The sequence below is a fragment of the Protopterus annectens genome, chromosome 7.part0 (assembly GCF_019279795.1).
Source record: "Protopterus annectens isolate FY-2018-M chromosome 7.part0, PAN1.0, whole genome shotgun sequence".
Taxonomy (NCBI): Eukaryota; Metazoa; Chordata; order Ceratodontiformes; family Protopteridae; genus Protopterus; species Protopterus annectens.
The window spans coordinates 785,648,354-785,676,124 of record NC_056739.1 but is presented as its reverse complement, the minus strand read 5'-3'; the positions used below and the strand labels follow the sequence as shown (position 1 = coordinate 785,676,124).

At 42.6% G+C, this 27,771-nt stretch overlaps 1 protein-coding gene across 4 annotated transcripts in view; it reads right to left on the bottom strand.

Moving 5' to 3' along the window:
* The window catches only part of UFSP1 (UFM1 specific peptidase 1 (inactive)), a 168,664-nt gene extending 143,187 nt beyond the window's left edge, over window positions 1-25,477 (bottom strand). Inside the window, exon 1 of one of the 4 annotated variants that reach the window (XM_044077310.1) lies at window positions 25,406-25,477. In XM_044077310.1, coding sequence (XP_043933245.1) covers window positions 25,406-25,457 — 52 coding nt within the window. In that variant the 5' untranslated portion in view covers window positions 25,458-25,477. Of the gene's footprint in view, window positions 1-25,029; window positions 25,210-25,405 lie in introns of those variants that run through there. The other 3 variants (XM_044077313.1, XM_044077311.1, XM_044077314.1) reach the window with 3 other exon arrangements.
* Window positions 25,478-27,771: the final 2,294 nt, after the last annotated feature.

The window sequence follows — 27,771 nt, the reverse complement described above, 5'->3', positions numbered from 1 at the left end:
AAACTCAAGACGCATGGAAAGTCACACACAGAGAAATATAGCAAGCAATTACCACCACTTTCTTAACAGAGTACACCAAAGAGGAGTCATTTTGAAAAAATAAAAAAAACATGCAATGCAAGGCAATGCAATCACCCCCCAAAAAATTATCATAAGTACCCTTGATTTTGCTTCACATTATGCTCTGTCCTTGAGAAACATTTAATTTTCTGGTAAATCACGGAGAACTGCAGTCAATCATTAAAGCCAAACATTATAGTTTCATGCATTGTTCATACAATGAATGTTGATGGAAAACCTCTTATGGATTTATTTTCTAAGTAAATTAGTGTCATATTTAAAATTTGTTTCTGATCTTACATGTTTATTCCCGATCTTACATGTTTATTCCCACTATTGTTGACTTTGTCCATAATTGTTTCGTAAGAGGCATATGCTCTCTCATTCAGACAGACACACACACACAGTTGCATTCCACCCATCCAGGCTCACAATTCATGCCCGACTTCTAGAGTAACTCCGTGACCAGCCTCCACCATCCATGGAGTTTAGTAGGCAAAGAGGGAAACAGAAACAGATTGCCAGGTCTTCTTTCCTCATCACATACACACATCACTCACACCCAGGGAGAATTCAGAGTTGCCAATGCCTTTGGAGGTGGAAAGAAACTGGAATACACAGAGAAAACCTACACAATCACAGGTAGAACATGCAGATTCCACACAGAAGGAACCCCAACTAAGAGTTGAACCACAGAACCCCTTGCTGTGAAGCAGCAGTGCTAACCACTGTATCACTTTGCCACCCCGTAATTGCATTACTTTTTATTTTTTTACCACCTCACTAAACATAGCTTTTTAAGCTGTGCTTAGCGAGGGGAAAGTAAAATGGCAAGTCAGTCCTTGCTTTTTTTTTTTTTTTTTTTTTTAATTTTATCTTCTGTAAACAGCAAAACTGCATTTAGCAAGCATAAGAGACAATGACAGTTTATTTTTATTTTTTTCAGTCCATGCTGCCGTGAAGTGATGTGGCAGACTGTTAGGTAATACCTCTATGTTAATACCCTGCACTGCTTAGCAGTGTGTAATCTACTGGAAGCCCAGTTGTGTAAAATCTTACCATAACACTGGATATCCTTCTCTTCACTACTGCAGCATCCTTAAAGAAGGGATGTCCTGCCCCGGGCAGCCTGTCACTTTGACACAATGGATAAGTTTGAAAAAGATCTTGTTTGCGCCTTATGTCACATTTATGCTCCTCACACAGAACGTAGGACATAAAAGGGATGTACGGACGCAACTACCCAAAAATGAATTGCCCCAGAAGAGAACAATCATCATAGGACAAATGATTCCATGCACATCCAGAAGGAAAAAAATACAGAACAAACAAGAGGGGGTTACAGGGAGGGAGCGAACACTACAACAGTGAAGAGAGGGACATCTACTGTTACAGTAAGATTTTACACAACTGTACTGTGTCCTCCTATATCACTGTTGCAGTATTCCTTAAAGAAGGAAGAGTTATAAAAAAAAAAAAAAAAAAAAAGCTCATGAAACAGAATGGGAGGTGGAAGGCTAAGAAGACCTCTCAACAAACCCACATAAAATGTTTTCAGCAAAACCTGCTCTTGGTCTAGAAACCATGTCCAACTTATAATACTTAATATAAGGTATACACTGATGACCAAGTAAGCAGCTTCAAGGATGGAATTGGTGCCCAACCCCTTGGAGAAGGCACCAGAAGAGAAAACAACCCTAGCAGAATGAGCTCTAACAGAAGCAGACAGAGACGTTCCATGAAAAGAAGAAAAAAAGAAATGGACTTTGATATCCAAGCGATGGCTTGCTTAGAGACAGCCAAACCCAAAACCTGGAATGAAAGTAAACAAAAAGCTGATCAGACTTATGAACAGTCTTAGTTTTATCCAAATAGTACCAGAGCTGTCTGTGCAAATCCAAGTTATGCAGAACCCCCTCAGTAGCAGAGAGAGGAGAAGGGAAAAAGGAAGGGAGGTGTACTGACTGATTTAAGAACAACATATTTACCACCTTAGGCATAAAAGACAGATTAATACAAAGGGGCACCCTGTCCCTGTGAAAAAAACAAAAAAGGAACAATGGCCATAAATGCTTGGAGCTCAGAAACCCTCCAAGAAGAAGTAAGAGCCAGCAACAAAACAGTCTTACTGGTACAAAGTTGCAAGGAAACAGAAGCAGCAGGCTCAAAGGAGCCTGAAATAATTTCTCCAAAACAAAATTATGATCCAAAGGAGGAGGAATAGATTTCCTTGGAGGCTTAACATGCAGGACACCTTTAAGAAATTGTTTGACCTCAAAACAAGAAGTAAAAAGAGGAGTCAAGGGCAGACAGGAAGAAATCGCTGGCAAATGGGCCTTCACAGAAGAATAGGCCAAGAAAGTAAACCTTTAAAAATAAAAAGAAAAAATAATCCCAATGGGGCACTTATTTGGTGTTGCTAAAAATTCAGAACAGCAACAAAATGTTCAAACCATAAATGTGACATATGGCACAAACAAGATCTTTTCAACCTTATCCATACTGGCCAAGTGATTGGCTGCCCAGGGTGGGGCATTCCTTCTTTAAGAAATATTGCAACAGTGAAGAGAAGGAAATCAGGTGTTCTTCAACAGTGTGTCAATGTACGTTTTGCAATTTATCTACAGATATTAAAAAGAAGAAAACAAAAAGGAAAAAATTGCCTGCTACAGACCAGACCAGTAACCTCTTCTGGAGCTCAAACAAGCTAAAGCAAACAGGGGGCTTGTCCCTTCCAATCAGTTTATCCCTTATAGAAGGATATCCAGCAGCCCAGCAGAGGCAGACAATGCCACCTATCAGATACTGTACTCAAACGGCAGGATTCAGAGAAAGGAATGGCTACATATCTTTGTACAATTACAAATTTATTTGACCATATTGTTAGAAGAAAACTTGAGTATGGATGCTCCATTTAGTCACAGCATAGTGAAATACATTAACAGAAAACAAAAACCAAATCTAGTATGTTTAAAGATATTTAAGAAAAAAAATTTACCTAGAAGAAAACAAAGCATAAACACATACCAAGATCTAGAAGATCCCGTGCATATTTAAAATAAGCATGCAAAGCCTTTCAGAACAAAAGAACTGGTCAATACATTAGGTTTAAATGTTGTATCTAAATGTAATATTTTAGAAAATAAAGCCTTAAGACTTCAATAATCAATTTAAGTACTATCACAAAATAAAACACGCTGAAAATATGGAAAGTTTCAACCAAACAATGCAACCATTCACAAGAGTTAAAACACGAAGAGGAACCTCGGATAACATCCTCAGCCTGTTCAATGACGCATGAAATGGCAATGTTTGGATGACAATGTGCTTTAAACCAACCATCCATTCTTATCATTATATTCATGACCAAAGAGTTGAATAAAAAAGCTGCAGCAAGATAAACTAATGAATGTTTACAGTCACACTAGCTGAAGTATTAAACAGATTCAGCATATTAATATTAACAGATTTTGCATTACATTCATTAACCACAGAAAAGAGCTAATCAAGATCACACTGTTGTGGACTGGAGGAGTTTCAACACTTTAAAAGCTTCAGAGATAAAAGAATGCATTTTTAGCAGAATTGTTTTAAACCTTAGTACACATATTCAAAGCAGAAAGATTGTCTTTCTTTAACATCTCTAGCTGATGCAATATCAGTCTGGTGCAATTCACATGTAAGAGACTGAACATGGATTATAACCTCGGCACACACAACAAAATGTTCTACATATTTAAAAAATAGTAGAAGGAACATTTTGTTTACCAAGAACGGTCTCATACAGCCCTTCCAAAGTCTAATGGAAGGGCGCTGCACACTAGGGTCTCATCACAAGGACCTGGGTCACAATTCGAAAAGCATTTTAAACTAAATATCTGTTCTCATTTGAGAGAATAAAATAGCATTTCACTTGAACAGAACAGAAAAGCATTTGAACCGAAATAAAAAATATTTTGGTTTGTCAGAAGGGGATGTCAATGAACTCATAGGTAGGTACTAGGCTATTGGCCCTAAGACCAACATAAGCCTAGCCAAAAAGGTACCCTGGCTTTCGGCACCCAAGAAAATTATTTTCCTGTGCCCCTGTCGAGCAGAGCCACAGAGTTGATCCCCAGGGTGAATTTCCTATTTCCCATCCAATCATCATGATTTTTATTGAAGAGTGCTAATAAGGAGCTTTGCTTGCTATAGATAGGTATTTTGTTCCATAGTATGGTAAGTCTCTGGGACAGTGAATCTATCCCCCCAGCATGTTCTGTTTATTGTGGCGATATGGTTTAGGTCCCTAGAGTGTGTAGCTCGGAGGGATTGGGATTTCTTTAAGTGGAGCATGTCCAACAGGTCTGGGGTTGACATAGCTTTGTATGTTAGGCAGAGATCGCCTCTGAGTAGGCGATATGCAACAGAGTAAAGCTGGAGTTTTTTGAGACAGTCTGCATAGGGCATCTGTTTCAGGCCAGTAATCCTCTTTGTGAGGTATTTCTGCAGCCTTTCCAGTTGTTGTAGAAATCTTGCGATGTACATACCAAAAGTGGCGTTGTACTCTATAATGGGTCTAATAAGTGACGAGTAGAGGGGAACAATGACCTCTTTTTTCCTGGATGAGAAACCTTTTGTGATGAGGTGTGCCATGTAGAAGGATTTCCTGACTACTGTGGCGATGTGATTATCAAAGGAGAGACTACTGTCCACCTGTGTCCCAAGGTCTGTTATCACACTTTCGGTGTTTAAGTAGACTACTACCTATGTGGTAGCTCATGGGTACAGAGTTTTTACCAAAGGCGATGACAATGCACTTTTTGGCATTCAGCTTGAGGCCATGGCTTTGACACCAGTTATCTGTCTCAGTGAGGCCCTTTTGTAGGATGTCCACATCATTAGGAGTTTCAATTATGGCTCCTAGTTTGCAGTCATCTGCAAACTTCGTTAGCTAAAGACCATCTGTGTTAGTCATGTACTTCAGAAAAGTAGATACCAAACAGGACGGAACCCTGTGGTATTCCACTTGTCACTGGTCTGAAGTCGGATTTGGAGTCTGCTACTTTCACAGTGTGGGTTCCGTCAGTGAGCCAATTAGCAACCCATCTTGTGACATAGGGATTTATACCTAGTTTAGTGAGTTTATCTATAATTCCAGAGTGGGGGATGGTGTCAAAAGCCCCAGTGAGATCTAGATAGGCTGTGTGAACCACCTTACCCACGTCTTCGGCTTTGGTGACTGCTTCAAAGAAGTCCTTCAGGTTTAGGAGACACGATCTGCCTTTTACAAACCCAAACTGGGTGGGGACCAGAGTTTGGAGATTACCGATGTCTTTGTTTATAAGTTCCATGATGATACGTTCCATGGACTTGCAGACCAGGCTCATTAGGCTAATGGAGCAGTAATTCCCGGGCTCTGTGTTGGCTCCCCCCTTTGTGGAGTGGGATAACCATCACTGTGCGCCATTCAGTGGGCACAATGCCTGAGGTGAGGCTATGATTGAACATGCTGCTTAGGTGGGGTGCCAGTTCATTCTGTAATTCGTGTAGAACGCAGCCTGGGATGTTGTCAGGTCCCATCGATGCTGTGTTCTTGGCTTTGGAGAGTGTGGTTTTTACCTGTTCAGCCGTGATTACAGAAACTTTGCATTCTTCCGGTATAGAGATGGGCCCTTTAGGGAGTGAGAGGGGGGTAAAGTTAGCACTGAACCTATCTGCCAGGATGTTGGCAATATCAGTTGGTTCTGGATATTTTCTGCCATTGTGCTGTAACTCAGAGGAGATCTGAGTGTTGCCATTGAGATTATTGACATAGCTATATAATGCTTTGTGGCTGTCTTTAGCATCAGTGGTGATTTTGTTTTCGTAACTAGCTTTGGAGGATTTTATGAGGGATCTCAGCTTCTTACTAAGGCTGACCAGGGAGTTCCTCCAGTCATGGGATTTTACTCTTTTTTTGTAACAGTTTCTTTCTTCTGTTGTAGAGTTTGTTTATGGCAGGGGACCACCACATTGGCTTCCTTTTTTTGGAGGATAGCATCTTGGTTCTGTTAGGTACAGCATGATCCATGCACTCATGTAAGTGCTTATAAAGTGCATTTGTGAAGGATTCAGCAGTCATACCTCTACTGTCCATCTGCATGGGTGTAGTGAAGTTTGCCACTTCTGTCTTAAGAAGCGTGAAGTTGCCTTTGGAGAAGTTTTTTTACGGTGGGGGTGGGGGCGGGATATGGATGTATAAGGTAATTAGCTTGTGGTCGGATCTGACCAACAAGGAATTGACCTCTGATGTGGAACACCGGTCGCCCATGTTGATAATGACCAAGTCTAGGATATTGCTGCCCCTGGTGGAGGTGTTGATAAGCTGATCCAAGGTGTTGGAATTTATGAATTCCAGAAAACGTTTAGCAAAAAAGAGTTGGTACACGAGTAGTTTTCCCAGTTAATGGTGGGGTAGTTGAAATCTCCCATTATTAGGGTGTTGGGTTGTACCCTAATATTTTCCAGTGTATTAAGAAATGAGGAGTGTGAATCCTGGGGCATGGTGGGGGATCTGTAGCAAATTACAATTTGGGTTGCGGTCTTGCCCAGAGTTAGTTGGACTTAGTTAACCTCGGATGCATTATTCTGAGCAACTAGCCTGGAGGTGTGGATATCCTTAATGAATATGGACACGCCTCTGCCTTTAGTGTTTCGGTCCAGGTTAGGTGGCTGAAAAGTGTGGTATGAATTATAGCCTGGTAATGTAAGGGTGCTCTCTGGAGCCTTGAACCAGGTCTCTGTCACTGCACAGATATCGATGTTCTCCATTAGAGTGAATGCATTTTGAGGTTTAGACTTCTAGCATTGAGTAGCATTACCGTCAGATTTTGCTTGCTTGTACCCGTTACGGTTGTGAATTTGTCATTTGAACCTTGCCTAAAAAAGGCACTATAGGGGTGGCAAGAGCCTTAGCCAGAACATGGCTCCACATGGAAGACTTTGTAACCTAGGATTTCTTGTTTGTCATGTGAAGAACATGACTTTGCATCTAGCTTGAGACAACTTGCAGTAGAATTTGAAGGCAGAGGATATAAATCTGATGAAATACACCTGTAGAGAAGTGACTAGTGAGAGGCAAGGTAAAGCCTTCCCTTATATAGTGATAGGCCAAGAAACATGAATACAAAGTCTTCCATGTTGAGCCATGTTCCTATAATTTTGTCCTATACTCATATTACTAGGATCCAACATATTGTTAAGAAAAAATGGCCTATTTTACTTACAGATGCTGACACTACAGCAACTGTTGGATAAAGACCTAAATTTGTGTATAAAAATAAGAGAAATCTGAAACAATGTTTATGTTACCATAATATGCACAGACATGATTTAGGATTTACAGAAGGCACCCGTAGGATGTGGCAAATGTGCCCAGTGCCAATACATAGATGAATCCAGAGTCTTTAGACACCCGGACACCGGACGTCTATGGGAACTGAGAAGTCAGGCTAATTGTGATACAAAAAATGTGGTGTATTTTGCACATTGTATACATTGTTTTAAGTTTTATATAGGGAAAACAAACAGACGTTTTAGAGAGCGCATCAGAGATCATGTCTATTGCACTACGAAAGGATTAGAACACAGTGCCCTAGCTAAGCATACATTGAAGGAAGGGGCACAACATACATTTTTGTTCCAAGCTTTACATGTCATTAGAGAAAATGTTAGACAAGGTGATTTATGACGGAGACAGTGGAACTCCAGTGGTTTTTGAGACTTGGTTCTCATAGGGGCCATGGTTTGAATGACAGTGTTCCCCTTAAACCCACCTTGAAATCTAGAAGGGTAAATAAACACAAAAATGTTAATGTTTATTATTCATATTTATATATTTTTTAATATATTTATCTTTGGTATATGTTCTTATTCATAGTTTTATACATTATATAACGTGTATTTATTTAGGATGAATTTATATTTTTGATGAATGCATATCTTTTGATGAATGCATATATATTTTTTATGTATCTGTGGTTTTAAATTGTTAATTACTTAAGAGTTCTCTGTGATGTGATTGGTTGTTAGATTTTTAAACTAGTATTTAAGATGTGTATGAAGCTTTGTTCTCTTAGATTCATAGGTGGGTACTAGGCTATCTGCCCGAAGGCATTTATAAGCCTAGCCAGAATGTGTTGGCTTTTGCCACCCACTTAGATTAGATCCCTGCGCCTCTGTCCAGCAGAGCCACTGAAGTGATCCCCAAGGTAAACTTTCTGTTTCCCATCCACTCGTCAAGGTTTCTTTTGAAGAGTGTTAGCATGGAGCTCTGCCTAATGTAGACTGGGATCTTGTTCCAAAGCATGGGATGTCTCTGATAGGAATCTATCCCTCCTGCACGTCCTATTTATTGTTGTGGTGAGGTTTAGATCACTACAGAATGTGTTGGCTTTTGCCACCCACTTAGATTAGATCCCTGCGCCTCTGTCCAGCAGAGCCACTGAAGCGATCCCCAAGGTAAACTTTCTGTTTCCCATCCACTCGTCAAGGTTTCTTTTGAAGAGTGTTAGCATGGAGCTCTGCCTAATGTAGACTGGGATCTTGTTCCAAAGCATGGGATGTCTCTGATAGGAATCTATCCCTCCTGCACGTCCTATTTATTGTTGTGGTGAGGTTTAGATCACTACAGCGTGCAGCTCGAGGGGATAAGGTTTTCTTTAGGTGGAGCATGTCCATCAATTCTGGGTTGGACATGGCTTTGTATGTCAGGCAGAGATCACCTCTGAGTAGGCAGTATGCAACTGAGTACAAGTGGAGTTTCTTCAGTCGAGCTGCATAGGGCATCTGTTTGAGGCCAATGATCCTCTTGGTGAGGTACTCCTGTGATCTTTCCAGCTGTTGCAGGTGTCTTGTAAGGTACATCCCAAATGGGGCGTTGTACTCTAAGATGGGTCTGATGAGTAGAGGGGCACAATGACCTCTTTTGATCTGGATGCAAACCCTTTTGTGATTAGGTGGGCCACGTAGAAGGATTTTCTAACCACTTTGGCAATGTGATTATCAACGGTGAGATTATTATCTACTTGGGTCCCCAGATCCCTTATTACGTCTTCTATATTTAGGGGACTACCACCTATGTGGTAGTTTGTGGGTACTTTGTTTTTTCCAAAGGGGATGATTATGCACTTTTTGGCATTTAGCTTGAGGCCATGATTTTGACACCAGGTATCCGTCTCAGTAAGACCCTTTTGGAGGATGTCTCTCTCAGCCGGAGAGTCAATTATAGCCCCTAGTTTGCAGTCGTCTGAGAACCTGGTCAGCCATAGTCCTCCTGTGCTTGCCTGTACCTCTGAGAAGTATATGCCGAACAGGAGGGGTCCTAGGACTGAGCCCTGGGGAACGCCACTTGTAACCGGTTTAGAGTCTGACCTAGCTCCCGCAACTCTCACCATGTGGGTTCTGTCCATGAGCCAGTTGGCAACCCATCTGGTGACGTAGGGGTTTATGTTCAGGCTGGTGAGCTTGTCTATAATACCAGAATGGGGAATGGTGTTGAAGGCCTTAGCGAGGTCTAGGCAGGCTGTGTGTACCACCTTTCCCTCGTCTATAGCCTTGGTAACTTGTCTCAAAATAAGTCCACCAGGTTTAGGAGGCATGATCTGCCCTTAAAGTCAAACTGGGCAGGGTCCAGTGTTTGGAGGTTCCCAATGTCTCTGTTAATGAGTTCCATGATGATGCGCTCCACAGCCTTGCATACCAAGCTAGTCAGGCTTATAGGGCGATAGTTCCCGGGGTCTGTTGTGGCTCCACCTTTGTGGAGCAGAATAACCATTGCTGTGTGCCACTCTATGGGTATGTAGCCAGTGGAGAGGCTGAATTTGAACAGTGTGTTTAGGTGAGGGGTTAGTTAGTCTTTGAGCTCGTGTAGGACGCAGCCTGGGACACCGTCCGGTCCCATTGATGCTGCGTTTTTGGCTTTGGAGAGGGCTGTTTTAACCAAAGTGTTTGTGATTTCAGAGACTCTACATTCTTCTGGTATGGTTATGAGCCCTTTTGGGGGTGAAGTTTGTGCTGAACCTGCCTGCCAGGATGTTGGCGATATCGGTCGGTTCAGTGTATTTTGTGCCATTCTGCACGCACTCTGATCAGATCTGTGCATTGCCACTTAGAGTCTTGACATAGCTAAAGAATGCCTTGTGGTTATCTTTGGAGTCCTTGGCAATTTTCTTTCAAAGCTCGCCTTGGATGATTTTATGGGGGATCGTAGTTTCTTGCTGATACTGATCAGGGATGTCTTCCCTTCTTGGGATTTTACTCTTTTCTGTACTAGTTTCCTACTTAGTTTTTCCTCTTGGTCTGATGAAGCAATATTAATTTATTGTGAAAGCGCTTACCGTTCTAAATAAACTTGGATTTTGTTCTACAACAGTTGATACTTGATTGTGAGGTTTTTCCTCCTCTGCCTGGGTGTTTTGAAATTAACTAATTAACCAATAAAAAGCTAAAAACTGAGCCCCATTCCAGCAGTCTTCAATCAGACAAGTTCTAACTGCACACTCCTGCCACTAGGGTGCAAGGGAATCTTCTCCAAAAAATGATGGTCTGGATTAGTGCTCAAGTTATACAAACAAAGCTAGATTCAGCAGGTCTGAACTTAGTCTATGCTATAGCAAACAAGGCGTACCAATTTCAGAAAGAAATAGTTCAAATGAGCAGGCACAATAAGCCTTTAACCAGAAACTCCCAGCTCAGAAGGGAAGAATCTACCCTCTCCTCCCACAAGAGTGCAGACCACACCTTCTTAATGTAAAATAACTGGCCCGAAGCCCAAGTGCTTAAACCAGAACTAATACACTTAGAATAACAGACACTAAGCCTTCAATCAGCAACTCCCAACTTAGAAAGATGTAAGCTACCTGTCCTGGCACAACAGTGCAGACCACAAACCTTCTTAATGTAAAACAATGGGTCCGAAGCCCAAGTCCTTCAACCAAAGGCTTAGAATAACAGTTATAATTTAATCAGGCTCCTAACAAGCAGTAATAAATGCAGCAGAATAAATGCAATAAAGTAGGAAGAAACACAAATACAATAAAAGCAAATGAATAAAGTGCAATTTTTTTTTACTATATTAATATATATATATATATATATATATATATATATATAAATAACAATAGAAAATGAGCAAACTGATTTAAACAAATTACCCAATTAACCAGTAAAAAAGCTCAAAACTGAGCCCTGTTCCAGCAGTCTTCAATCAGAAAAGTTCTAACTGCACACTCCTGCCACTAGGGTACAGGGGAACCTTCTCCAAAAAAGATGGCCTAGATTAGTGCTCAGGTTATACAAACACAGCTAGATTCAGCATGCCTGAATCTAGTCTATGCTGCAGCAAACAAGGCACACTAATTTCAGAAAGAAACAGTTCAAATAAGCAGGCACAATAATCCTTTAACCAGAAATTCCCAGCTCAGAAAGGCAGAATCTAGCCTCTCCTCCCACAAGAGTGCAGACAACAAACCTTCTTAATGAAAAATAACTGTCCTGAAGCCCAAGTGCTTAAACCAGAACTAATACACATTTAGAATAACAGACCTGCACCCCTAAAAAGGACATCTCAGAGAAAGAAAACTGTGCTGGAGACACTGTGTACCAGAAGCACATGCTCCCAACCCTGAGGAGAGGCAAACAGGCCAAGTGTCTTCATTCATCTCCTCCCCCCGTGATAGTCCAATAAACTTCTAACTGAATTTGGATCATCAGGTCATAGATATGGCTTTATGAGGTAAAGACATATTTTTAACTCACCACAAAACCAGAAAGGGCACCCAAGGAGCTACAGGTTACACTCCCTTGGCTCCTAGCCTACACAGACAACAAGATGAAAACAAACAGTAAATAGCTGGAATTATAAAGCCATATTTGGAACACTAACACTATTATGCATCAAAAGACATCATACTGCAACAATTCAAAACTCATTCCCAATAAAACAGCTCCATGCCAGGTCTCACAAGTAACAGACAGATACTAGGTAGGCATTTGTACATACATGCTAATAAATTAAATTTAAAAATGTCAATAAAAAACACTAAGTGCTGCACTACAAACTTGTATAACAGCAGTCACCCAAGTCGAGTGGTGGAATTTACTGATTCACAGCTCACTGTTTAATCACCTCAGCATCACTCTCAATACTACACCTTATTAAGCATTTGTATTTACCACCATAACAAGCCTAATCTCAATGGATTTCATGGACTACATGCATCCTACGCAGCATACATAGGATCATAGGAGGTTAATAGGATCATAGGAGGTTACTAGGCTACTGTCTCTAGGGCCCTTACAAGCCTAGCCAACTTTTATCCTTACTTCCACAATCAGCACCTATCATCCCTGTCCAAGAGGGACATAGGTGGGACTCCTGGGGTGAATTTATGGTTACCCATCCAATCATCCAGACTGCATTTGAAGAGGGCCAATGAGGTGCTCTGCTTGACATGAAGCGGGAGTCTGTCCCAAAGGTGTGGCAACCTCTGAGAGACGAATCTGTCCCTCCAGCAGGTTCTATTAATGTCACATACCAGGTTAAGGCCATTAAACCAAGTAACCCATGTACCATTTGACATATGGATATGCAGCATTTCCAATAAAGGAGGGTCACAGATTGCCTTATATGCAAGGCACAGAAAGCCTCCAAGTAGTCTGTATGAAACAGAATAAATCGGCAGTGATTTCAGACGACCTCATAGGAAAGATGCTGAAGGCCTTGAATTTTCCTTTGTAAGAAACCTTTGTGGCCTCTCCAATTGCAACAGGTGCTTCGAAAGGTACATACCAAAACGGGCATTGTACACGATTACTGGCCTGATGAGGGAAGAGTACTTGGAGGTTATAACTTCCTTTTTTCCTGGAGGCAATGCCCTTACTTACAAGAGGAGCAATACAAAATGCCCTTCCTACCACTGTGGAGACAGTGATCAAAGGTAAGGTTGCTATCAACTTGTGTGCCCAGGTCTCTCACCACTGAGTGGGTACTTAGGTGTTGTTATTGATGTGGTAGTTAGCAGGATCTTCACTCTTACTGAAAGGAATGATCATACATTTTTGCACTGAGTTTAAGGCCATGACTTTGGCACTAGCCATTTGCTTGTGTAAGAACCTCTTGTAGGATGCTGACATCATTAGGAGATTCTATGACCGTTACCAGTTTGCAGCCATCAGCAAACCTTGTCAGGCACAGATCTTTAGTCTTAGCTTGCACTTCAGAGAAACAGATTCCAAAACAGTAGCGGTACCAGGACTGATCCCTGTGGAACACCACTGATTACAGGTCTGCTGTTGGAGGTGGAGTCTCCTAATTTGACTATATGGATTCTATCAGTGAACCAGTTAGTGACCCTGTGAAGATTGGTAGAGAAGGGTGAAGGCTACCAGCCTAGCCAGATAGAATTGTGCATATAATTCTGGCATTTGTAAATATAAATGTGAAATACATGCTTGTTTCTTAAAGGAAAGAAAAATACTGTAAAATGTTGAACTTCAAGATTGTAGCAACATTGCCATCTGCTGTAAGGAAAATTAAGTCAAGCATTTCAAATCTTTCTTTTGAAGTTAAAATTATTTCAAATATGTCCTTTGATCTAGATAGTGGTGCCGAAGAGGCTAGCTGAACACATTCTTCCTATTGTTTTAAGGCTAAGTTAATGACCAGAATTTACATGTGAAATGTCCTTTAGTGCTCTATGGTGTAAAATAATGTAAATGCAGTTTATGTGTGGCATGGGAACCAGGAAGGTGTAAAAGATGATGTAATGTTCAGCAGAACTGCAGTTTCAATTTAAACAGTGAGAACCAGAGATTACTGAGCATTTTTGTCCGATATCCAACCTACAGCACTGCCTGTTGTCATAAGTAAGTCACCTTTGAAGCGTGTTTTCTTGTAGAAATAGCTAGGACTAGAAAGATTAGACTAAGTGTTTTTCTGTTCTGTCAGAACTGTACTACTGAATTATTTTAAGTTTCTGTGTGATCTCTGAACTCTTGAATGGCACTGTGGTGTAATAGTATTGTCGTGTTTTTAGTATTAATTATTTTTAAACCCTTTTCAACTGTGGCTGGTTTATGTAGAGATAATTTAAGCTCTAGAGTACACTGCATGCTTATAAGTGATCCTGTTATAAGCCCTTCCAATAAGCCTTGATTGCTTAGTTACACTACTACTGGATAATAATATTGCACAGTAATAACCAGACAACCTTTTAAGGGCCTTTGAGTAGCTGATAATTCTTAGCTGGTGGTGGCAGTAGTCTGGGTATAGAGGCACAGCTGGAGAATCTGTGTCAGCCTTTCCCGGGAGTGTCTGTGAAGTTGTATAAATACTTATCTCAAAGTGTGTGTGTGAGCTACTTGGGCAAGGACACGAAGCACTGGTTGGACAGAGAGGGTACTTACTGGAGATTTTAGCTTGCCAGCTAGGCGGAGATCTGGACCCTATAGCTGTGCCAAAGGGGAGTCTTATTGGAGACCTGGGGTGCAAGGGAGCGACCAGCCCCTGACTGTGATCTCTGTGTGCTCTTAAGGGAAATTGCACTTTACTGTGTGTAACTGTTATCCTTTCCTCTGGTGTTAGTGGTGAGGATTGAGGCTCCTTGATTGCGGAGCCAGGGCGTGGGCGTCACATGTGGTCTGCAGTGGTTGAGATATCCATATCACATATTAATTAGTTGGTAAATACTAATTGGCTTGTAGTGGTGTGGGTAGAGTGAATCCTGTAGCTTATGTACAGTGATCTCTGAAGGTGTTTTGTACTCTAAAACAGCCATGCACTAAATACTCAGAGTTCAAGCAGCATGTCTGCAGAGGAGTATGGAAAGCTGACAAGGAGCCAGTTGGTGGAGATGTGCCAGGCTAGGAGACTGGTGCATGGAAACCTGACTAAGATAGACCTGATAGCAGCCTTGGTTACAGCTGCATCAGAAAACAGCATCCAGGAGGACAATCAGACTTGCAGTGGAGATGCAATATCCTCAGAGAATGGACAGCTCATCCTTTCTGCAGTGGACTTAAAAATCCAGCTGGAGCTAAAGAGACTTGAGTTGGAGGCCAGGCATTTGGAGATAGAAGCCGAAGAAAAGGAGCATCAGAGGCATGAGATGGAAATGCTGACTCTTCGCCAGAGTCATGGAGGTAATGGAGAAGGGAGTAACTGGACCCCAGAAGCACAACAGCTCAGTAAATTTCTTCCACAATTTAAAGAGGGGGATAATTCGGATAGTTTCATTCATATGTTTGAGAGGGTATGCAAACAGTATAGTGTTGACCAAAGGCTCTGGGTACGGTTCCTGAACCCCTTACTCCATGGGAAAGCTGTAACTTTTCTGTCAAAAATGCCTGACGCTGTCTGTTTTGATTATACTGCTGAAAAATGTCTTTTAGAATATTTTAAGCTAATACCGGACATGTATAGGAAAATGTTTCGTGAGTATAGACACAAGGCAGATGAAAGTGTGTGTGAATATGTTGCTGAACTGAGCACTTATTTTCATAGCTGGGTGTGTGAATGTCAGGTCACCACTTTTGAAGGGCTGGCAGACATTTTGGTGAGGGAACAAGCCCTTAGCACTTTGCCTGAGGACATGAGGATCTGGTTAGCTGATAGACAATGTGCTACTTCAGATAAGTTGAGGAAGAAGGGAGACATATACCTGGCCAGCAGGGCAGCCCTGCACAAGAAGGGGACCCCCAGTACTATTTATGGGTCTAAAGGAACCCATGGTGGGCAGCACAGACTGCCACAACAGAATCTGCCAGTAGCAGGGGAAGCCACTAGTCCATGTATACATCCAGGAGCTAGGGTTAAGTGTGTAGAATGCAACCACTGTGGCCATGTGGCATACAGATGTCCACAGAGGCAAGGTGGGGAACCAAAGATGAAGGAGCCAGTAAGTGGGAAAGACAAAATGCCAATAGTAGGTTGTCTTGAGACAACAGGGGTACTAAACTACCATCCTGCAGATGTGCTGAGAGGGAAGGATTTGGATGAGGCAGTACCATGTACTTATGCAGTTACATGCAGCAAGGCTAGGAGACAAGCATCTGGGTCTGGTAGCCTGGGGGAGACCCATACAGACTGCATACTTGCAGCCAGGACTAGTGAGGTGTTTACTTCAGAGAGGGAGCTACTCTGTAGCAGTGAAACTGAATGCGAGCCACAGCTGCTTGTGGGTACTGAGGTTCCCTTGGACAGGGTAACTGCAAGGGTAGAGGTGAGTAGTAGTACCCAGGCTGAGAGTGAGGCACCACAGTCAGAGGATGCCAGACTTCCTGTGGAAGGGGAGCTCGGAAGGGTTACATGGAGAGACTTGAGACAGGCTCAACTCTCAAACCCTACACTGCAAGGCTTGAGGCAGGTAGCTAGGGAGGCACCTGATTCTCAAGGAAAGGGGGAATCTGTATACTGGGACAAAGTGTTACTATACAGATAGTGGACCCCTGAGGGAGGGCTAGAAGGTGACAGAGTACAGCAGTTGGCAGTGCCTAGAGCCTACCATTTGGCGCTTCTAGCCATAGCCCATGATATTCCCTTTGCAGGTCATATGGACATAAAACGTACAAAGAGACGTATTATGCAAAACTTCTATTGGCCTGGAATTTCCAGAGATGTAATAGGGTACTGCAGGACCTGTGAGCAGTGCCAAAAGGTAGAAAAGGCAGGAGACAAGGCGAGAGCTCCTTTGATGGCTTTGCCTGTGATTGAGGAGCCATTTCAGAGGGTAGCTATGGATATTATGGGTCCTCTGAGTAGCCCAAGTTCCACAGGGAAAACGTATATACTAGTGGTTGTAGATTATGCTACACGATACCCTAAGGCAGTAGCTTTGTCCTCCATTGACGCAGAGAAGGTGGCAAATGCTTTGTTAGAGATTTTCAGCAGGGTGGGTTTCCCAAAAGAAATACTGCCTAACCAAGGTGCCAATTTCATGTCAGACCTGCTAGCTTGTCTGTGGAAGTCTTGTGGGGTGACGCACATGAAGACTACCCCATACCATCCTCAGACTAATGGTCTTGTTGAGAGGTTAAACTCTACAATCAAGTCCATGCTATGGGCATTTGCAGATCAGTTTAAGGAGGGAGTGGGACAAATATTTGCCCCATCTGTTGTTTGCTTACAGAGAGGTTCCCAAAGAATCCACTGGTTTTTCACCCATTGAGTTGCTGTATGGGCATAGGGTGAGGGGACCTCTAGATTTTCGAGATGCGTGGGAAGGTGAGTGCGAGACTCACAAGGAATCTGTTGTGGCATACGTCCTAAACCTCAGGACAATGCTCAGGGAACTCACGGGCTTGGCCCAGGAAAACCTGGCAGAAGGCCAACAATAGAAAAAGGTGTGGTATGACACAAATGTTTGAGCTAGAGAGTATGCTGTGGGACGGCAGGTAATGGTTATCATTCCTGTCAGACACAACAAGCTGCAAGCAGGTTGGGAGGGTCCCTACAAGGTGGAACTGCTAGGCATACGGCAGGGGCACAAATTGTACCATGATGAAACCTTACCATGACAGGGAGGCCCTTGCGCTGAGCATTTGCAGTGGATTGCAGGAGGATTCTGAGGGAGATCTGGGGACTGATCTCCTCAGTGAGGTTCGGGCTGACACCTCAGTGGAAGGGGTAGCAATGTCCCAGCAGCTATTTCCTACCCAGGTTTGGGAAATCCGAGCAGTGTTGCCGGAATTTGGGGACATGTTCACTGGGAAACCAGGGTGCACCCACCTGGTGCAGCACCAGGTGGATACAGGACCCCAAAGGACTATTAGGCAGGCCCCTTATAGGGTGCCAGAGAGTCTCAGACAGACCCTGAGGGAGGAGGTACAGGAGATGTTGGAACTAAGGATGATTCAAGAGTCCAACAGTCCCTGGGCCTCCCCAGTGGTGCTGGTGCCAAAGAAGGATGGCAGCACCAGGTTCTGTGTGGACTACAGGAAATTAAATAGTCACACAAAGTGGGATGCTTACCCCATGCCTAGGACAGATGAGGCCCTACAGCAGCTGGGTGGGGCTAAGTATCTTACAACCATTGATCTTACCAAGGGTTACTGGCAGGTGCCCTTGACTCCCAGTGCTAGAGAGAAATCAGCCTTTGTGACTCCTTTTGGCTTGTACAAGTTCACAAAGATGCCTTTCGGGATGAAGAATGCCCCAGCGACTTTCCAGAAGCTGACAGATAATATCCTAGCAGGAGTGTTTGCCCTTACTTAACTAGATGATGTTGCCATCTACAGCCATTCCTGGCCAGAGCAACTTCAGCATATCAGGGAGGTGCTGGGCAGACAACAGAGGGCAGGGTTGACCATTAAGATGAGCAAATTTCAGGTGGGTATGGCAGGGGTCTCCTACCTAGGACATAGAGTGGGGAGTGATAAGATAAGGCCAGAACCTGCCAAAGAGGAAGCCATTCAGGCATGACCTGCACCCGTTACTAAAAAGCAGGTGAGGGCATTTTTAGGGGCAGCAGAGTACTACAGAAAGTTCGTCCCCAGTTATAGTACCATAGCTGCTCCCCTCACAGACATGACAAGGAAGAACAAGCCAGATAAGGTAGTGTGGACCCCAGCATGTGAGCAGGCATTCCAGAAGCTTAAAGAAGCTATGGGAGGACCCCCTGTGTTAGCCAGTCCAGATTAAGCAAAGAATTTGTTGTGCAAGTGGATGCTTCAAACCATGGGGTGGGGGCTGTACTTAGCCAGGTTTCTTCAAAGGGGGAAGAGCACCCAGTGGTTTATCTCAGTCGTAGGCTCCAACACAGGGAGGAATGCTATGCAGCTGTAGAAAAGGAATGTCTAGCCATAGTGTGGGCACTGCAGAAACTTCAGCCTTATCTGTATGGAAAAAAATTTACTAATGACAGATCACAACCCCCTAATATGGTTAAACAGAGCGAGCCAGCAAAATGCCCAGTTGCTAAAATGGAGCCTGAGGTTGCAAGCACATGATATGTCAGTGCAGCACCGCACTGGGAGTAGCAATGTCAATGCAGATGGGCTCTCAAGACAGGGAATGGGGTGAGGTACACTCTGATAGACCTAACCCTCTCAAGCGGCATTTCTCAATGGTCACTTGAAAAACTAGCTTGAGTTCTCTGGGTGGTTGGTGTAAAGACTGGTGGAGAAGGGTGAAGGCTGCCGCCTAGCCAGATAGAATTGTGCAGATAATTCTGGCATTTGTAAATATAAATGTGAAATACAGATAATTCTGGCATTTGTAAATATAAATGTGAAATACATGCTTGTTTCTTAAATGAAAGAAAAATATTGTAAAATGAACTTCAGGATTGTAGCAACATTGCCATCTGCTGTAAGGAAAATTAAGTCAAGCATTTCAGATCTTTCTTTTGAAGGTAAAATTATTTCAAATCTGTCCTTTGATCTAACAGTGGTGCCGAAGAGGCTAGCTGAACACATTCTTCCTATTGTTTTAAGGCTAAAGTTAATGACCAGAATTTCCATGTGGAATGTCCTTTATTGCTCTAAGTGTAAAAGAATGTAAATGCAGTTTCTCTGTGGCCTAGGAACCAGGAAGGTGTAAAAAATTATGTAATGTTTAGCAGAACTGCAGTTTCAATTTAAACAGTGAGAACCAGAGATTATTGAGCATTTTTGTCTTGATATCCAACCTACAGCACTGCCTGTTGTCTTAAGTAAGTTATCTTAGAAGTGTGTTTTCTTGTAGAAATAGCTAGGACTATAAAGATTAGACTAAGTGTTTTTCTGTTATGTCAGAACTGTACTACTGAATTATTTTAAGTTTCAGTGTGATCTCTTAACTATTGAATAGCACTGTGGTGTAATAGTATTGTCTTGTGTTTTTAGTATTTATTATTAAATATTTTTAAACCCTTTTCAACTGTGGCTGGTTTATGTAGAGATAAGTTCTAGAGTACATTGCATGAGTATAAGTGATCCTGTAATAAACCCTTTCAATAATCCTTGATTGCTTACACTACTATTGGATAATAATATTGCACAGTAGTAATTGGACACCTTTTAAGGGCCTTTGGGTAGCTGATAAATATTAGCTGGTGTGGCAGGAATTACTACCATATAGTCTGGGTACAGGGGCACAGCTGGAGAATCTGTGTCAGCCTTTCCCGGGAGCGTCTGTGAAGTTGTATAAATACTTATCTCAAAGTGTGTGTGTGTCAGCTACTTGGGCAAGGACACAAAGCACTGGTTGGACAGAGAGGATACTGGAGGTTTTAGCTTGCCAGCTAGGCTGAGATCTGGACCCTATAGCTGTGCCAGTGGGGAGTCTTATTGGAGACCTGGGGAGCAAGGAAGCGACCAGCCCTGGACTGACTGCAATTTCCCTTAAGAGCACACACAGATCACTTTATTGTGTGTATCTGTTATCCTTTCCTCTCATAGGAGATGCCCTCTCTGGTGTTAGTGGTGAGGATTGAGGCTCCTTGACTGCTGGGCCAGGGCACAGGCGTCACAGACCCATCTAATGATATATGGGTTGATACCTAGCTGGGTGAGTTTGTCAATTATGCCTGAGTGAGGGATAGTGTCAAAGGCCTTGGCTAAGTCTAGGTAAGCTGTATGTACAGATTTCCCCTCATCAAGGGTCTTGGTGACGGTCTCGAAGAAGTCCACCAGGTTTAACAGGCACGATCTCCCTTTGACAAATCCAAACTGAGTAGGTTCAAGTGTTTGGAGGTTACCAAAGTGTTTGTTGATAAGGTCCATGATGGTTCTCTCCATGGCCTTGCAGATAAGGCTAGTCAGTTTAATAGGTCTATAGTTCCCGGAGTCAGTGAAAGCACCACCTTTGTACAAGGGGCTAATAGTGGCCTTTTTCCATTCAGCTGGGATGAAGCCAGTGCTTAGACTATAATTGAAAACAGTACCCAATGGCATTGCTAATTCTTGTTTGAGCCCATGTAGAACACAGCCTGGGATGTTATTAGGTCCCATGGATGTTGTGTTTTCGACCTTACAGTAGATGTTTATGACCTGCTCTTGAGAGATATGGGTTAATAGACACGTAGTAGGGATGTCCTGGGGTAAGTGTGACGAGAAAAGGGGAGTGAAGTTTTCACAGAACCTGTTGGCTAACAGGTCAGCAATGTCCACAGGCTCGGTATATATGGTATAACTACCAGCTCAGCACAAATCTGAGCCTTTCCTTTTAGGTTACGGATGTAACTAAAAAAACACCTTATGGTTGTCCTTAGCTGAAGCTAATCTGGATTTGTAGTTAGCTCTGGAGAACTTCACAAGGAGTCTTATCGGCTTGTTTAAGCTGAGGAGGGTGTGTTTCCAGTTTGGGGCACACTCCCCCCTTACTCTTAGACAGCAATTTCTTCCTCTTATTGTAAAGCCTGTACATGGCAATTGTCCAACAGACAGGTTTGCTCTTCCTTAAGGAGCTTGTTTTGGTCCTATTAGGTACAGCAGAGTCAATGCAGTTGTTCAGGTGTTTATATAAAGCATTTGTGTAGAACTCTGCATAGTTGCCAGTTCCATCTGAGGGAAGAGGTGCAGTGAAGCTATTAATAGCATCCTGTAAGAGGTCATAATCTGCTTTGTAGACTTTTTTTTAGTTTAGTTCATGCTACGGGGGAGTCAGGTGTGATAGTAAGTTCAAAAGGAGACTGATTTATGGTCAGATCTCACCAGGGAAGACCTCACAATGGGGGTGCTACAGTGCTCCCCCAAATGGGTACACACCAGATCCAGGATGTTGGCATCCCTTGTGAGGGTGTCAACTATCCAGGATGTTGGCACCCCTTGTGAGGGTGTCAACTAGCTGGCCAGGGCATTGAAGTTATTGAAGTCGAGGAACCTTTAGGCAAGTGAGTTTCCACACGAGTAATTTTCCCAGGCAATGGATGGATAGTTAAAGTCACCCAAAACCACAGTTTTTGGATGCATCTTGATAGACTCAAGTGGATCCAAATATGAAGAGTGGGTGTCCTGATTCATGGAGGGGATCCTGTAGCTGGCAATGACTTGAATAGGTGTCCTACCGACAGTTAATTGCACTTGAAGTATCTCCAGGGAATCATGCTGTCTAACCAATCTGGAAGTGTATATGAATACTGATACACCGCCTCCTTTAGTTTTCACGCCCTCAGTTTGTGGTGTGAAAGGAGGTGTAGCCCGATATGGCTGGGGTGCTCTCCATAGCCTTGAACCAGGTCTCCGTAACTGCACAAACTTCAATGTTTTCCAAGGTGAGGACTGCTTCCAGTGAATGAAGTTCTGTGTTTAGGCTCCTAGCGTTTAGCAGCAAAACCTTGAGCTTCTTATGTCGGGAATTTTGTCCATGAGAAACTGCTGAAAAAAAGGCACTATGGGACCTTGGCCAGTAGCCAAAATCCCAGGGGTGACAGATGAAGACCATCTTTGGCAAAGCATTGAAGTCTGTCGATCATGTCATCCCAGGCTGACAAATACTGTATATCCTTGGAATGATACTAGAAACTAAGCTCAATCATTTTCTGTTTGTACTGAGGCATCATCCTAGCTGAAGGTAAAATGCTGCTTAAGGTTAGGGACATACCAGCCTGAGACACACAGTAAGAGAGCTCAATCATGGCTCTCTTCATATAGTCCAGAGAAGTACATCTCAAGTCATTCACACCAACATGGACTATGGCAGTGTCATAACAGTACCTGTTGTTGGGAGACTTGAGTGCATATGTGATACGGTGGATCCTGGAACATGACAGATAGCTGACCGTGACCTTTTCCTTATCCAGCCTGGAGAGAGGGACATCTTTGTGTCTCACGATGGAATAACTGGTATGTGAGCCATTACGTGTATTGTGTTCTGCAAAGAAAGTATTATATGTAGCATGCTTGTGTTTGGGAGGTCTCTGGTCTTTAGGTATGTTTCTGGTGAGGACTTCCGCATATGTATGTGGGATTTGGGTTTTGGTGGATTAGGAGGTGAGGTGGGCACGTGCATGCTGAGGACCTGCTCATTGTCATATCTACTGAGTGGTGTGTGAGACAGCATGGATTCAAGGTTCTTAATATAGCTGCATCTCTCACATGCTGAGTTTGTGTGATCTAGGAGCAGAGGGTTGTCAGTGAACATGAAGCAGTTACTACACTGTCTCAGGATGCCCATGTCGACCAAGCTGGCTGGAGAAACTGTAGGAAATTGTACATCCATAGTGTCAGGTAAATTTATATGGTCAGAAGAGAGATCACCCTTGGGAATGACTGATGAAGGAGAGGTGTGTTGGAACCTCTGAAGTTAGGCTTAGCGTTCTACCCGACAGTAGAGGTAAGCCGTGAAAGACCTCTGGAGAACCACAAGCAAAGTGCAACAGGAAAATTTAACAAGGAAAGCATTTGCTACTATAACCACCAATGGTAACTACCGCTACGCTGCCTTGCACGACGGTGTGTTACATTCAGGAAGCGCAGACTTGTGGCTTATGTAAAATAAGAATAACCATTTTAACTCAAACAAGCAAATAAGGACACACACTCTGAGCTCTAGTCCAATTACCCTCGATTAGATGGGACCCATACAGCATTCTCCTCCCAAAAGGGTGCAGAAAGGCCTTCTCCAACAAAGATGGCTTGCATTTAATGCTCAGAAGTTACAAAACAGATCCAGAAACAGCAAGCCTGGAACTAGTCTATGCTGCAGCCGAACTAGTACAGTGTGCAGTAAAATGTGGCCAAAAACAGTTCCAACAATTCAAAAGACAGTAGCATGCAAACAGTAAATAAAAGTGCGATATAAGAGCAGAATCAGGAAGTTATAGTTAGTCGGAAGCAACAGATGCCTCAGATCTTTCAGTATCTCCATTATGAATACAAAATTACTTATGCTGGCTGACATCATCACCCTTTTCATATTATCTGTTATAGTTCTCCACTGTTTATCTCGGAGAAAATGTTTCTGGACCCAAGCCCTAGAACTCCCCTTAAACTAATGATGCCCCTTAGAAATAGTATTATGAGGAAAAAAATTGTTCTTAACGTGTTAATTACTTCTAAATTGTATTACAATAAGTTAATGCTATTAGTTTTAAACTGTATTACCACCAATACTGAATGATTTTACACAAGGTAAAAATGTCACACCAGCACTTTGCAGTTGTTAAGACTATTGATCGGTGAATATAAGTGGTTAGTATTATAAAATTTCTTATTCACATTAAAGTTCTAGAACAGTCCAGTGCTCTTAATACTTGCCAAAAAATAATGAGAAACAACAAAACAAAAGAAACAAAATCACCACCTTAGGGACATTTACTATATCTACCACCTGAAAAAGTGTCACTTAGGTAGATTACCTTACTTATAACTGCAACATACTGACAGACTATATATTCCATTAATTGCGTTCGTTCCCTGTAACTTAGAATTAAGACAGGTGGAAATTAATGGGAGTAAACACCCCTTAAAGATGGAATTAGCTGAAAACAAAGAATTATAATCAGTTTTACAATCATAAAAACGTTACTTATTCAGAAAAAGGATGTCAATGTCACCTCAAAGAGAAGGCAATGTAGTTCAGAACTAAATGGTTGCTGTCTACTCCTGTAAGAGGGGGCTACCCATAGACATCACCCCCCACTTCCACTTTGTTAAAATAAACTCAATACGTCTGACCCTTGAAAGCATGTGAAGGGTGCTTGCCGGTACTATCTAAATTTAAGAGATCTCTGAAAAAAGTTTTCTGATTTAGCCTATTAAAAGTTAGTCACTTTCAATTTGTAGTCAGTCTGATGAAATTATCACGTCAAAGTTCTATTATATTATTTTGTTTTACTGTTTTTATGTTTTCTTGTAAGACAAGTACCTATATAAACCTTTAACTTGTCTAACTGCTTAGTGAGGTTGACGCCGTAGTAGTAGTACAAAAATCACAAGCATTACCAGAGAAACAGTAAAATAGTGAGTTAAAATGGCTAGACTTCACACAATCATACTCTTATAAAATATAACCTAATGAAACATAGTCACCTTTTCCAAGACAAACTATAATCTAATGAACAGCAATAACACTCCTAATACATACTATCCTGCACACCCCATTAATTCACCACACCGTGGACTATCACTCTTTTCAACGCGTTGCTGTGGTTTCCCATTAAGCGGGACACAACCTACGCATTTCCGGGATGAAGGTCCACAGGGGACCAATAAAGCAAAAGAACAAATGCAACGTGACAAAAGTTGTTCACTGTGTTTGGAAAGGCTGTAATTTACTCTTTTGACGTTGTCAGACGTAAGACCTTGCCAGGTCGGCTTGGATTACTACAACACAATTCCAGTATTTCACCTTTACTAGTGTTCAAAAATTTAGCTACGAAATGGGAATGCTGCTGAACCTACTTACCGGGTGTGATACGGCGTAGCTGACGTTTGCCAGGAGATGTCACTTTCGTCATTGCACACGCTTGTAAAAGGGTGTGTGCTTGGGTGACGTCATCGGGCGTGTGCGTGCGTGTGTGTGGTGTTGGTACAATTTGTTTTAACAAAGTTCTTTGCATGATAATTCTGGACAAAGCTGTAAAATCAGATGCAGTTGTTAGTATTAATCAAATTCACTTAAAACGTTTATCGAACAAAAGGTTTTGCATCAGCATTCACTTTCTGGATAGCAAGAAGGGTGAAAGTACAGTGTCTGACATTGACAGATTGAAATTTGAAGTGATTTAACCAGAAAATCAAAACATTATGAGGAAAAGAGGAAAAATATGGGGTTTTCTGTAACATATTTAACCTGTAAGTGCAAGAAATCTGAACAAAGCCAAAAATAATGTGGAGCGTGGTGGAGATAAGGCCCAAAAATAAGGACATTTTTTTTTTTAATATTGCTCTTAGCAAGTTGATATATTAAAAGGTTTTGTATTAGCATGTATTTTCTGAAGCAGGGATGGCCTTAGGTCAACTGGTGCTCAAGGCAAAAGGTCTCCACAGCACCCCCCCCCCCCCCAGCACGACCTGGTGCCCCCATCCTGGCATACCTACACCATCCAGATTACTGGAAAAAATGCCCCTGCTAGAGTGGCGCCCTTGACGGCCGCTTAGTTGGCCTATGCCGAAGGCCAGCTATGTTCTGAAGGATGTGAAGTCTGAAACTCAAATGTCTGTTATTTAGTGAAATCAATCATCAATGATTTGCCAGTAAATCTCAGATTTTATGAAGGACAGACCAAAAATACAGGGCAAAAATCTGGGCATTCTCCAAAGAAAAATCTAGACAGTTGAAAAGCATGTTCTGTGACATCAGGGACAGCGGAGAAGTATGGATGGGAATATTAGGTAGAGATGGTACACAGTATGCATGGAGGAAACGTAGTGTTTCAGTAGAGATGCGGGTGGTGAATTACTTCTAGGTTCATAGGTAGGTACTAGGCTATCGGCTCTGGGGCCTATACAAGCCCAGCCAAAAAAGGTACCCTGGCTTTTGCCACCCAAGAAAATTATTTTCCTGTGCCACTGTCGAGCAGAGCCACAGAGGTGATCCCCGGGGTGAATTTCCTATTTCCCATCCAATCATCAAGATTTTTCCTGAAGAGTGCTAATGAGGAGCTTTGTTTGATATAGATAGGTAGTTTATTCCAGAGTATGGGAAGTCTCTGGGTCAGGAATCTATCCCTCCAGCATGTTCTGTTTATTGTGGTGACAAGGTTTAGGTCCCTATAGCGTGTAGCTCAGAGGGATTGGGATTTCTTTAAGTGGAGCATGTCCAACAGCTCTGGGTTTGACATAGCTTTGTATGTTAGGCAGAGATCACCTCTGAGTAGGCGATATGCGACGGAGTAAAGCTGGAGTTTTTTGATACGGTCTGCGTAGGGCATCTGTTTGAGGCCGGTAATCCTCTTTGTGAGGTATTTCTGCGGCCTTTCCAGTTGTTGTAGATGTCTTGTGAGGTACATACCAAAAGGGGCGTTGTACTCTATAATGGGTCTAATGAGTGATGAGTAGAGGGGAACAATGACCTCTTTTTTTTCTGGATGAGAAACCTTTTGTGATGAGGTGTGCCACGTAGAAGGATTTCCTGACTACTGTGGCGATGTGATTATCAAAGGAGAGACTACTGTCCACCTGGGACCCAAGGTCTCTTTATCACACTTCGGTGTTAAGTATACTACTGCCTATGTTGTAGTTCATGGGTACAGTGTTTTTACCAAAGGGGATGACAATGCACTTTTTGGCATTGAGCTTGAGGCCATGGCTTTGACACCAGGCATCTGTCTCAGTGAGGCCCTTTTGTAGGATCTCCACATCGTTAGGAGTTTCGATTATGGCTCCTAGTTTGCAGTCATCTGCGAACTTCATTAGTCAAAGACCTTCTGTATTAGCCTGTACTTCAGAGAAGTAGATACCAAACAGGAGAGGACCCAGGACTGAACCCTGTGGTACGCCACTTGTCACTGGTCTGAAGTCGGATTTGGAGTCTGCTACTTTCACAGTGTGGGTTCTGTCAGTGAGCCAGTTGGCAACCCATCTTGTGACATAGGGATTTATACCTAGTTTAGTGAGTTTATCTATAATTCCAGAGTGGGGGGATGGTGTCAGAAGCCTTGGCAAGATCTAGATAGGCTGTGTGAACCACCTTACCCTTGTCTACGGCTTTGGTGACTGCTTCAAAGAAGTCTGTCAGGTTTAGGAGACATTATCTGCCTTTTACAAACCCGAACTGGGTGGGATCCAGAGTTTGGAGATTACCAATGTCTTTGTTTATAAGTTCCATGA